This window comes from Elephantulus edwardii, unplaced genomic scaffold (genome assembly GCF_000299155.1).
Source record: "Elephantulus edwardii isolate Elephantulus edwardi_28Jun2011 unplaced genomic scaffold, EleEdw1.0 scaffold00010, whole genome shotgun sequence".
NCBI classification, from domain to species: Eukaryota; Metazoa; Chordata; class Mammalia; order Macroscelidea; family Macroscelididae; genus Elephantulus; species Elephantulus edwardii.
The window spans coordinates 1,038,292-1,051,841 of NW_006399760.1; the positions used below are offsets into that span (position 1 = coordinate 1,038,292).

General features: G+C 38.9%; 1 protein-coding gene across 1 annotated transcript in view; it reads right to left on the reverse strand.

Moving 5' to 3' along the window:
• RAB3GAP1 (RAB3 GTPase activating protein subunit 1 (catalytic)) overlaps positions 1-13,550 on the reverse strand; it is a 132,924-nt gene that overhangs the window by 40,039 nt on the left and 79,335 nt on the right. Inside the window, exons 11-14 of the mRNA XM_006880807.1 lie at positions 8,902-8,994; positions 3,177-3,346; positions 1,851-1,940; positions 634-806 (exon numbers count right to left, since the gene is read on the reverse strand). Coding sequence (XP_006880869.1) covers positions 634-806; positions 1,851-1,940; positions 3,177-3,346; positions 8,902-8,994 — 526 coding nt within the window. The remainder of the gene's footprint in view (positions 1-633; positions 807-1,850; positions 1,941-3,176; positions 3,347-8,901; positions 8,995-13,550) is intronic.

The following is a 13,550-nucleotide window of genomic DNA, read 5'->3' on the forward strand; positions in this document are numbered from 1 at the left end:
GTGCAATTGGCACAGGACAGAGCAGAGTTTAGGGCTGTTGTACATAAGTCACTATGAGTCACAAGCAACTCGACGGCACATAACAACAACAACATATATTACAAACCTTAATATTTTCTGTGCTACTAAACATTCTTAGAAAAAGTTTCTTATAGCTCCCTAAGGAGTTCAAATAACATAGCCTGTAGGGAACTATGATGCTAACCCAAAGGCTCCACCTCTCTGGCCGCTTGAATTCACCAGTAGTTTGAGGGAGAAAGATGGGAAGTCTCCTCCCATGCGATTACAGCCTCTCAAACCCAATGGAGGGGGAAACTGTAAGTCACTTCTGACTCAACAGCAATGAGTAGAGTAGCAGAATTAACAGTAATAGCACCATCATATTCCTTAATAGAAATACATCATAATTTATTTAATCATTCTCTTCACTGTTCACTACTTCTGTTGTTTCTCTCTTCTGTCTCCACCCTCACCATTATTAATTAGCTGCAGTGAACACCTCTATGGAGAATCACGTGCAGGTTTCTTATCACTTTTGAAGGACGATTTCCTAGAAGTGGAGAATTTAATAGGCCAAAGATTAAATGACAGCTATAAAATTCTGTTTAAAGAATAGGAAAATGAAATAATTACCCTGGGATCAGAATGTTGTTTTCCCATCTGAAACGCATTTCAAGAACAAACTCCTGCCAGAGGTGTGCCACTCCTTTCAACCCTCCATGGTAGAAATTGATCATACAAAGACACAGTGCCAATTTGTATGTTAAACTGTCAGATGGTGCAGATTTGAACTGATTGTAAAGGTTCTAAATTAAACAGAAAAGAAACAGAGCAAGACTTGTTACCAAAAGTTTACCTGTACAAGTGAAAGAGTAGAGGGAGATATCAGACTACTAAAATTAACCTACTCAAACTACTTTTTAAAGTAGCTTAATAACATTAATAAAGTATGTAATAAAAGCTACTCAAACTAGCTTTTATCCATTGTCTAAAACACTGCTATCTAAACATTGTTCTCAGTAGCTCCACTTCAAGCAAGATTCCTGGTGTTGTCTGCAGTAAGCTGCATTGATAACCCAAAGGTGATACCTCTTTGGCAGTTCAAATCTACCAGATGCTCTAAAAGAGAAAGACAGGTAATTTCCTCCTTTGAGATTTACAGCTTCCGAAACCCACTAGAGGGTCAGCTGTGAGTCAGTTCCAGCTCGACGGCAAGAGATGATATATTAAGGTTAAAAATGTAGGAATTTGGTGAGACTAAACTTTTAGCTTTCTAATTTCTTCATGGAATCTTTAGGCTTTATCCCACTTTTCACATTTCATTGTTTTAAAAATCATTAAATTACAAAAGGAATAGAAGTTTGTTATAAAACAAATAACTCACTCTCCAGATCAAAACAAAATCTGTGCAAATTAAGTTTATAAAAGCCACTGTGCTTCGCGCCCTCCTCACTTTATGAACTGTATTTTCCAACCATAACGACTATAACAGTATTGTAGGTCTGTGAGTGTTAATTAACTCTCTTATTTCTCCATTTATCAAAGATCAGGATAAGAGCAAAGAACATCTTCACAGTTTACTTCATTAGAGTTTTCCAATCCTTTTAATTTTGACATACAGAAAAGCAATTATTGTACAACATGAATTTGATAACTTAACAAAATACCTTATAATTAAAAATATATAGGTATTTTTTCACTGTTTCCAGACAAATTCTTACTTACTCAAATATCTATGCTATGATTTCCACTGTTTTGCTAATATGATAGTTAAAATAAAGATACTTATGCTACTCAATTATCTCTTAAAAATTAAATCTATTTTAATAATGAATTTTAAATCAACTTACATATTCTTCACTGTCTGATGGAAGATTACTATTGTCTCCTGAAGTAGTTATATCTAATGGTTTCTCAGATGCAGCATCAGGAAACAAGAACTTAGAAGAAAAAAAGATAATGTTTTGGACTAAATTTCCCATTTGTTGATATATCTATATCTATATCTAACTCATGCAGACATTATTTAGCTATCTATAGTTTTATTGTTAAAACAATAGAAATGTTCTTATACTGGTTGGTTGGCTTGATTATGATCTTGAATGGACACTTGGGTTGTTTCTATCATATTGCTATTGTACATAAAGCTGTGATGGGTGTGCACTTATCTATTCATGTAGTACATTTTATTATTTTGGGAGATCTATCTACCTAGCAGCTGGACAATGACTAGGATTACAGAAGAATTGATGTCTTTGAGCTGTGAAGTTAGAGTACTGAATATACCATGGACTGCTAAGAGAACAGACAGGTTTGCACTGGAGAGAGTAAAACCGGGCTACTCCTTTAAGACAAGGATTCTGAAGCTTCATCTCACACACTTTAGACATGTTGCAAGGAGGAACCAATCTTTGGAGGGGGATGTCACGCTTGGGAGGGTGGAGGGACAGTGCAGCAAAGGAAGACCCTTGATGAGATGAATTGATTCAGTGACTAGAGTAGTGAGGATACATGTGTTGGAGACAGTGAGATTGACACAGATAGAGCAGGGTTTAGGGCTGTTGTACATAGGGTCACTATGAGCTGCAGGCAACTCAATGACACATAACAACCGCTACCACTGCCTAGTAGTAGAATCTACGTTGCTGGATCAAGTGGTATATCTCTATTCTCAACTTCATAAGAAGTGTCAAACTGCCTTCCATAGTGGTTGCATCATTTTACATTCATTCCCACCAGCAAAGTGGGAGAGTCTTAATCTCTCCACATCCTGACAAGCATTTGTAGTTTGCTCTCTTATGAATGTTTGATATTGTTGCTGGGGTGAGATGATATCTCACTACTGCTTTGATTTGCATCTTTCTGCAGCACAGTAACAGGCAATTTCCTCCCACATGATTTACATCCTTGGAAACCCAAAGCACGACCAGCTACAAGTGAGTTCCTATTCATCAGCAATGAGCTGAGTTAGGACAGTTAATGTTCTTGCACATTTTGTTATATGTTTGCTGGTATCTGGACTGTCTTCTCTGGGAAAATGCCTTCTCATGTCCTCTGCTTATTATGTAACTAAGCTGTGCTTTCCTTGTTGAGTTGTTGGGAGTTACACAGAAGGGATTTAAATGAAAGCAATTAACTATCATACATATAGTGATTAAAACACTATGTTTACTTACCAAGAGAATAGTATTGAGGACATCATTATGTAGTGGTGATTCTTCTCCACCTCTGTGTTTCTGTATTTTCTTTTTTGCAGTGTGTACCATATTTGAAACTGATAATTTATGAATTGGAACTGGTGCTGGCTCTGTCAACTTTGACAAAGCATGAGTTATATCAGTAACTTCTGTGAAAAAGAAAGAAATGAATAAAAATTCCATCATCTATATTATTAGCCAGTTAGGTTCATGAGTTAACTGATGATTGTGTGGTTTAGTAGCTCCCTTCATTAATGTTAAATGCTCTCAAAATTGTAAAATTCTAACACACATGTTCAGCTTATGTAAAAGCATGAAAGACAAATATTTAATATAAATTACTTTTCCCTAAGAGGTTTCAATTTGTATAAATGTTCCTCACTCACGTTTGGACATAAAACTGAGCATGTATATTATAAATGTTTTAATTCTGAAAACATGTAATATACATTCTTTCTCCCCAGGGAACTTGAGCCATCAGTAGAGTCTGCTAATCTTGTATACTGTGGTGGCTTCCATGTTATGATGCTAGAGGCTAGGCCACCATTATTTCAAACACCAGCAGGGTCACTCATGGTGGATAAATTTCAGTGGGACTTCCACAATACAATTAAGAACACAGACTGGCCATCCATTTCCAAAAGAATAATGCCTCCAAAACTCTACGAATAGCAGCGGATAATTGTCAGAAATAGTATTGAAAGATGGGCCCATCTGGTCAGAAGGCATTCAAATATGACCAAAGAAGAGCTGCTCTTTAAAAAATACTGAAAAAATAATAATTATCATTTAATTTATACAGAAAATATTCCAGTTATGCTTTTCTAAGAATAAGATTCCTTTGATAATACTTGGAATACATTATTTCATTTCAAAGTCAAACATGAAAAACACCCTGTCCTATCAGGAATACATTTACAATCAAACTCCCCCCCCCACAAGAAATCAAATGCTATGTTGCATTTGGAAAATCTGCTGCAATGGACCTTTCCCTCCCATTTAACTGACCCCCCTATTCATTCATTGTTGCACATTTTCCTCCCTGCCCAACCCTAACCCCAGTTCGCTTTTCTCTTAAAAAATAAAAACATTCTATCATTGTTATACAATCCCCACTCCCACTCCATCCCCAAGTCCATAAACCACTTTATTATGCATTTCATTTTCTGGAATCTTGTCATGAAAATAATACCTAATCATACATTACTTTTAACATTTCTCTCCCTTATCTGTTTCAATGCAGTATACATTATTTATCCCCTCTTTTCTTAGGTTATACTCAACCCTGATGTCAGTCCTGTTTAACAACAGTGGCACTTTGCAGTACTGTCCTTTTCTGAGTGAGATATTTCACTCAGCATAATGGCCTCCAGAGTCACCCATTTTGTATAAATTTCATGAATTCCTTGTTTTTCAGTGCAGAACAATATTTCATTGTGTGAATATACCACAGCTTCTCAATCCATTAGTTGGTTGATGGGCACTTGGGCTGTTTCCAACTCTTTGCTATTGTGAACAAAGCAGCAATAAACATGAGTGTGCATATATCTGATTGGGTGGCAGTTCTGGTTTCTTTGTGGTATATTCCCAACCTAAATTAGAAAATTAAAAGGGAAGTACATGCTAAGCAATTCCTAAAAAGGAGGAACTGAAGAATAAATTCAAGCCTGCAGCTGCAATACTAAAGGATTATATGGGCAAAATATTAAATGATGCAAAAAGTACTTTAAAAACATGAATGGAATATAGTTACTGTTAAAAAAAAGAATTGGTCAATAGAGAACCATTTCAAGAAGTAGCATATGATCAAGAACCATCAGTATTGAAGGAAGAAGTCTAAGCTATACTAAAGACAATGGCAAAAATATGAGACTCCAAGAATAGGCAGAATGCAAACTGACACGTTTCAGCAGTTACAGCCCTGAACATTCTCACTCTTTCATGTCAAGAAATTTGGAAGACTTTTTTACTGATTGGAAGAGATACATGTTTTTATCCTCTTCCAAAAAAGATGATCCAACAGAATACGGAAGTTATAAGTCAGTATCATTAACATCACACTCAAGTAAAATCTTGCCAAAATTATTAAAAAATGGTTGCAGAAGAACATGGACAGGGAACAAGAAGAAATTCAAGGTGGATTCAGAAGCGGCTATGGAGTAAGTACTGTCACTGCTTATGTTGGGTGGATCTTGGCTAAAAGCAGAGAGCACCAGAAAGATGTCTCATGCTATCACCAGGTAACCCTGGTGGTGTACTCTACAGGAGCTGTGCTGTTAACCCAAAAGATGGACAATCTCCTCCTGTGCACTTTACAGCCTCCGAAATCTAAAGCAGGGTCTGCTATGAGTTGGTTCCAAGAGATTCCTGAAAGATGTTTACTGGGTTTTACTACCTATGCAAAGGCTTCTGATTGTGTGCATGAGAATAAATTAAGGTTAACACTGGGAGAAGGGGAATTTCAGAACACTGAGTTGTACTCATATGCAACTGGTACAAGAACAGAGATGCAGTTATTAGAACAAAGGGAAACTGCATGGTTTACAATTAGGAAAGATGTGTGTTACTGCTACCTCCTTTTACCCACATCTATTCAATATACATGCTAACACAATAATCTAAGCTGAACTATATGAAAAAGACTAGCGTCAAGTTTGGAGGGAGACTCATCAACATTGCTTACTGAATACCCAGAAAACTTGAAGCATTTTCTGAAGATCAAAGACTACAGCTTTCAGTAGAGATTATGTATTAAAAAATCTTTACAATTGTACCAATGTGTCACATCATGATAAACAGAGAAAAGACTTAAGTTACTAGTGATTTCATTTCACTTGGATCTACAACTAATAATTCTGAAAACAGCAGCTAAGAAATCAAAAGCCTTACTGCATTAGGTATATTTGCTACAAGAATTTCTTTAAAGTACTAAAAAGTAAGAATGTCAGTTTAAAGACTAAATGGTCCCAAGTCAAGTCATAGTATTTTCAACAGCTTCATATAAATGTGAAAGCTGGACTACGAATAAAGGAAGAACAAGAATAATTTATGTCTTTTTATTGTGTTGATAAAATATACCATTTAGACCATCGACTGCAAAGAGAACAAACATAACAGTCTTGGAAGAAGAGTTGTTGTTGTTATGTGCCGTCGAGTCGCCTGTGACTCATAGCGGCCCTTCTGTACAACAGCCCTAAACCCTGCTCTATCCTGTGCAAATCTCACTGTCTCTGACACACCCATCTTGATAACCCCAGTCACTGAATCAATCCACCTCATAGGGGGCCTTCCTCTCCTGCGCTGTCCCTCCACCATACCTAGCATGGTGTCCCTCTCCAAGGACCTGTCCCTCCTTGCAACATGTCCAAAGTATGTTAGATGGAGCCTCAGAATCCTTGCCTCCAAGGAGCAGCCTGGTTTGACCCTTTCCAGGATGAATCTCTTTGTTTTCCTAGCAGTCCATTGTACCCTTAATACTCTTCTATGGCACCACAGCTCAAAAGCATCAATTCTCCTTCTATCCTCCTTAGTCATTGCCCAACTCTCTGATGTGTAACCAGTGATAGCAAAGACCATGGCAAGTATCAGACGCACCTTAGTCTCCAAAAAGACACATTGCTCTTCTGTACTTTGGAGTGGTCCCTAACAGCAGACTTTCCCATGGCAATACGTCTTCTAATTTCCTGGTTACTGATGTCGAGAGTGTTGACTGTGGAGCCAAGCAAACTGAAGCTGCAAACAATCTCAATCTCTTCACCATCCATCCTGATGCTGCCAATTGGTCCAGTGATGAGAATCTTTGTCTTCTTGACATTGAGCCTCAATCCATACTGGAGGCTGCAGTCCTTGACCCTCTGCAGCAAGGGCTTCAGGTCGTCCTCAGTTTCAGCAAGCAGGGTTGTATCATCTGCATATTGCAGATTGTTGATAGATCGATCTTCCACCAATCTTGACCCCACATTTCTCTTCATAGAGCCCAGCCTCTCGGATAATCTGTTCTGCATATAGGTTGAAAAGGTACAGAGATAGGACACATCCCTGGCGTACGTCCTTCCCAATTTTGAGCCATGCAGTGTTTCCTTGCTCTGTTCAGATGACTGCCTCTTGGTCCAAGTATAGGTTTCTCATTAGCACAATCAAGTGTTCTGGGATTCCCAGTCTTCTCAGAGTCAGCCACAGTTTGTTATGATCTACACAGTCAAAAGCCTTTGCATAGTCAATGAAACACAGATAGACATTCCTCTGGTACTCCCTGCTTTCAGCTAAGATCCATCTAACATTAGCTACAATATCCCTAGTACCACGACCCTTTCTAAAGACGTTCAAGCTGCTTTGAAGGCAATAGCAAAAAATAAGACCCCAGGAATAGATGGCATACCAATTGACATATTTCAGCTAACAGATGCTGCCCTGGACGTGCTTACCAAGTTGTGCCAAGAAACCTGGACAACAACCACCTGGCCAACTGACTAGAAGAGGTCTATATTTGTTCCCATCCCAAAGAAGGGTGACCCAACAGAGTGTGGCAACTGTAGAACAATCTCATTGATTTCACATGCAAGCAAGATTCTACTGGAAGAAGAGTAGCTTCTAAGTATTCCCTAGAAGCAAGGAAGATAAGATTAAGACTTCCCTCTTTGGTCGCGGCAACGAAAGCGAGATGACGAAGGGAACGTCATCGTTTGGAAAGCGTCGCAATAAGACGCACATGCTATGCCGCCGCTGTGGCTCCAAGGCCTACCACCTCCAGAAGTCCACTTGTGGCAAGTGTGGCTACCCCGCCAAGCGCAAGAGAAAGTATAACTGGAGTGCCAAGGCTAAAAGGCGAAATACCACCGGTACTGGTCGCATGAGGCACCTAAAGATCGTTTACCGCAGATTCAGGCATGGATTCCGTGAAGGAACAACACCGAAACCCAAACGGGCAGCTGTTGCAGCATCCAGTTCATCTTAAGAATTCCACTGTTTAGTTATGCAATAAATGTTCTGGTATTATAATATGAAAAAAAAAAAAAAGATTAAGACTTCCTCTCACATACTCTGGGCATGTAGTCAGGAAGAGTCAAAATGAGCCTATCATGCTTGGAAAGACGGAATGCCAAAAATGAAGAAGAACTTACTGAGCTGGGCTGACACAGGGACTGCAACAGTGGGCTTAGACACAGTGGACAATGTGAAGATGGCACAGGATTGGGAAGGTTTTGATCCATTTCACATAGGCTTGTATGAGACAAAAACAACAACAAAGACAATCCTCTAATTCTTTTTTTTTTTTTAGTTTTGCAAACACTCTCCAGTTTTGGTAGAAAGAACTTATTTAATGTCTTAACAAGTATAGGATATAGCATAAAGAGAAATAGGAGTTGTCTAGCCTATCAAAACTTGCTTCTCCAACTTAACTGAAAATAAGAAAAGAGTTAAAAGTAGTTGGCAACAGAGCCAATGAAGGGTGATTAAACATTTGAAAATGATTTAAGGGAAAAAAGAGAGCTCAGATGGAGTAGTCTGTAGGAAGTTTTGCTGCTATCCTAAAGCTATCAGGTTCAAATCCACCAGTAGCCCTGCAGAAGAAAGACGGGGAGTCTTCTCCCCTGTGATTTACAGTCTCCACAAACCTGCTGGAGGGGCAGCTGCGAGTTGTTCCAACTTGATGACAATGAGAGAGAGTTAAGAGGGGAAAAAAAATCAATGAAAACAAAGTCACCTCTTCCTTCTTCCTCAAATGTGGATCGTCCAAGAATTTCATCAGTTGATTCCTTCCGACGGCAAATTTTAAAAAATTCACTGACAAAATCACCTACATAGAAAACACATTATTTATTTTTCATACTTAGGAAAGAAAAACAACTTTACAAACTACAAAATCACTTCACAAGTTATTAAATAAGATTTGGTAGAAAAAAGAAATCATTCCATTTTCCCACCTGAAAAGCCAGAAGAAATCCTATTTTAAAGGTAGCCTTGTTCTTTTTTCTTTTCTCCATATCCCAAACAAACAAAATAAAATAAAACATCCCTGAGAATTCTTTTGAGAATGGTTTCCAGGGATGGGAAGGGAAGGAGAGGTTAGTGAAAATTAGTTAGCAGTAATTTGAGTGAGGGTAAAAGTAATATATGTTAAGGGATTAGAAGATGTAATCACACTAATAAATTGCAATTACTATTACAAAACTAATTGTATATGAATGAATGAAAAGCCAATATGATTTTAAACTTTCAGTGAAATAAAAAATAAAAACACAAACCCAAAAGATCTAGTTAAAAAAAAAATTCTATCTAGAATAAAAGGGGGAAAAAGGATTGCACCTAGTAATAATTGTGCAATGAGCTGGTTCTAACTCCATGGCAACAAGAGTTGAGAGTCTGTATGGAGCTGGACCACTAACCCAAAGGTTGTGCCTCTCTGGTGGTTTTAATTTACCATTAGCTCTGACGTATGGGGTAATCGCTGGTGTGATTTATACCCTTGGAAAACTAATGAGGGTCAGCGAAGAGTCACTTCTGACTTCATCAGTGAATTTTGAGTTTTTGGGCAATATTAAATTGCCTATCACTTCAACCAGACAAGTAGTATAGTATTTCTTGTCATGAGAGTCTATGAATAAATAACAAGAATATCATTACATGCATATATTTAAGGGAGGTCTGGTGGCATAGTCCGCATGGTGTTGCATTGTAATCAAAAGCCTGTATCTCTAGTGGTTCAAATTCACCAGGAGCTCCAGGGAAGAAAGATGAGTGGTCTCCTACACAATTTATAGCCTCAGAAACTCAATGGAGGGTCACTAAGAATTGTAAACCGCTCAATGCCAATGAACTTTAGTTTTTATATAAATACATACAGAGTAGTATTCTTTTCCTAATTACCATATTTGTATTCTTCACTTATTAAAACATAAAGAGAAAGCACTATATAAATTCTGTGCTATTATTATAAGGAAGAGGAAAAGGATTCAGTATCTTCTGAAGAGCAGCAATGAATTATGTTTCTATAAAAATTACAGTTTAATAAGAATCATTCATATGACTATGAGACACATATTACCAACCATACATAAATTTTTATATTTACCAACCAGGTTGAAATGTATCAAGAACATTTTCTGAAAACCAGCAAAATCTTATAATCTAGCCATTTAATCTAGTGAAAAAGGGAAAGTGAGATTATAAAACAGTAATTTTAAATGAGAATGTTTAATTCATAGTAACAGTTGTGAGGATGACACAGTGTAGTATGTCATTCTGCTGTACATAGTGGGGAGCTAGGATTTAGAATCTAACAACAACAGTAACAACGGCAATTATAGAAGTCAGTGGATGAAGAACAATAAGGAATTAAACTGCTACACAGTTAGAGTTCTTCATTAAACTCTTTTAGAGTTTATATGTATTTACTGAGTGTTAACTGTGAAAGAGGTACTTTGGTCAGTGTTATTAAAAAAGACAGGAACCACTGGTGAGAGTCAGCGCCCAGAGCCATCAGGGGCTTTAAGCTCGTTGCCCACTGCTGTGGTGTGGACAGCTGAAACCCAGGCCCCAACAGGCACATGGGGGGAAAAAAAAAACCCCAGACTCTACTTCACGCTCTGCTGGAGAAGGAGGGGCAGTCTCCTGTACCAGTCAGATCCAATTTGACGGTACGTACACACACACACACACACACACTTTTTCTTCTTCTTTTTTAAAAAAAGACTACTTCAGCCGTCATGGCGAGCCGTTGCGGCTCTCTGCCCGGGGCGGGCTGCCCTTGGCCCCTGCCCGGGGCGGGCTTCCCTCGGCCCCCGGCTTGGGGCGAGCCGTCGCGGCCCTCTGCCCGGGGCGGGCTTCCCTTGGCCCTCTGCCCGGGGCGAGCCGTCGTGGCCCTCAGGGTGAGCTCCTCAGTCCCCAGATTGTGCCATCTGACCCAGGGTGGGGAAGAAGAAAGAAAAAAAAAAAAGAATGCCTAGGGTATCCAGAGAATGTTACCTAGGGCACCTTCTGCCACCCCCCCCCCCAAAGAAAACCTGAAAGCAACACCCTCAAAGCCCTTCTATTTGTAACTCACAAGTTTGTTCTCTCTAGGTTTGCTCCCTTTCCTATAGGTAACCTTAACTCTGAGTTTTACTCCGTAATTGACCCTGAACCCAGTGCCAGTGACAAAAAGGAAATACAACTGACAGCTAAGGAAGCAAAAGAGGATGCAGCCTCTGGGTTCAACCAGCCATCCGCACTGGACCCACCTGGGAAAACACTTTGCAGTCCAGAGGGGAGCAAATGACAGGAAAATATCTTCTAACAGAGCAAGAAGGCAAGCAGCTTTAACCCAAGACCACCAGTAAGGTGATAAAGCGTCCTCCCTTCCCCCCTTTAGATCTACGCCCGTTCAGCATGAAGAAGCCAGAGAGTCGGCATCCAATTCCCAAATCAATAAGACAGTTGGTTTAATTACTATTGGAAAATGCTTGTCATTCCTCTGTAGCATCTGGTCCCCACTGGACCCTCATCATTTCCTTCACCTGCTCCCCCCACCGACCAAACTGTGCAGCTCTGCAACTGCATCCTGGCCCATCTTCACCCTTCTGCCCCCAACCCTCACCTCCTTGTACCCCCAATATGTTTTTCCCAATAAAAAAAAATATTTTTTAAAAAAAAAAAAGACAGGAACATATCTTTCTCTCCACCACCAGCCACCCCACCCCACCCCCCGCAAACATATGGCTAAAGAGATGAAAATGTAAGAGAGATGTACTCTGCTTTTTCTACTCTTATTTATTTATATATAAAATATCCCTTGATCCTCATCCTAATTCTCTAAGTATATGCAATTATTCTATCTTTTTTACTGATAGAAGCATTGAGGTTTGAAGAGATTAAGTAAATGGTCAAAGAAGTAGATTTAGGATTTTAAATTAAGGTCTGTCCAACTTCAAAGGTTTTAACACTGATCCTATACTGTTGTCTGTTGTTATATGCCGTCGAGTTGCGTGTGACTCATAGCAACCGTATGTACAACAGCTCTGAACCCGGCTCTTATCCTGAGCCAACCTTATCGTCATTCACTTAAATCTTAGACAAATTCATAAAGGGTATAAAAGGTACCTTCAAAATCTTTGTGTTTGTTTTCCTGTCAAACATTCTAGGTGGTATAGCACTGGTCTGTGTGTGTTGCTATAGAGAGGGAACTCATGTTGCTGTGATGCTGAACACTGTGACAGTGATGTGCCAATCATGGTAATAGGTACCTATGGTGGACAGTGTTGGCTGGAGCTTCCCGACTAAAACAAGCCTGGAAGCAGGAGCGGCATCCACTTCCGAAGTGGCTTGCCTCCAAAAACTCTATGTATAAACAGTGCTCAGGCTGTTCATTCATAGGGTCGCTATGAGTCGTCTACGACTCGACGGCACCAAACAACAACAACAACAAAAACAACAACATTATAATACACTTAGCACAACTGGCAACTGCTAATTAGCCCCTGATGAATAGCATATAATGAATGGCAAACAGATCCCAAAAAAGAATGCTTTAGAGAAGTGCATTGTTAATAATAAATAATTATTTAGTAATATTATCATTTGAAGGATGATAAAAAGTGTTATGAAGAGAAGGCTACATGGTTGAACAACAGAAAATGAGAAAATGTTTGTGAGTGTAAAAAGAATAGAGAGAAAAACAAATAAAAACAAATAGAAAGGCACACTGGGATGAAAAAGATTTCATGACAGAAATATATCCATTAAAGTGGGGCTAAAAATGGGATATAATAAATTCTGACTTTTATACAACTAAACACCATAGAGGATCTAGTTTCTCTCTTGGCTTAAGGTTATAGTTTCATGGAACATCCCAATTAATTGGCCAATAATGTGTTAACTGCTTTAGTCTGACCCATTTGTGTGTTGTATAGTGCAGTATACATAGGGTATTAAAAGCTTACAAGCGGCCAATAAAGGCACAATTAATTTCTATTCATTTGTTTCTATACCTGAAGCAGAAGAATGTCAAGAACAGGAGAATAGAGAACGTGTGGCTAACTGCCTCTACTAACAGTGGTGTTCTTTGCCAGGAGACCAGAAGAACTGATGGTGCTCAACCACCATTACTAAACATTTTGTTCAAAGGTTTCATAGAAGAATTCAAATCAAAAGAAGACATGTGTAGAATAGAACTAACATTTTCATGGACTTTCACATTCTGGAACTTGGTAGGAAATGGACTGCTCAAAACTACAACCCTGAGATAGTCTTTAAATCTTAAATAAAAAAATATCCCCTAACGTCACTGCATGGCTCAAAATTGGGAAGGGTGTGCGCCAGGGATGTGTCCTGTCTCCATACCTTTTCAACCTGTATGCAGAGCAGATTATCCGAGAG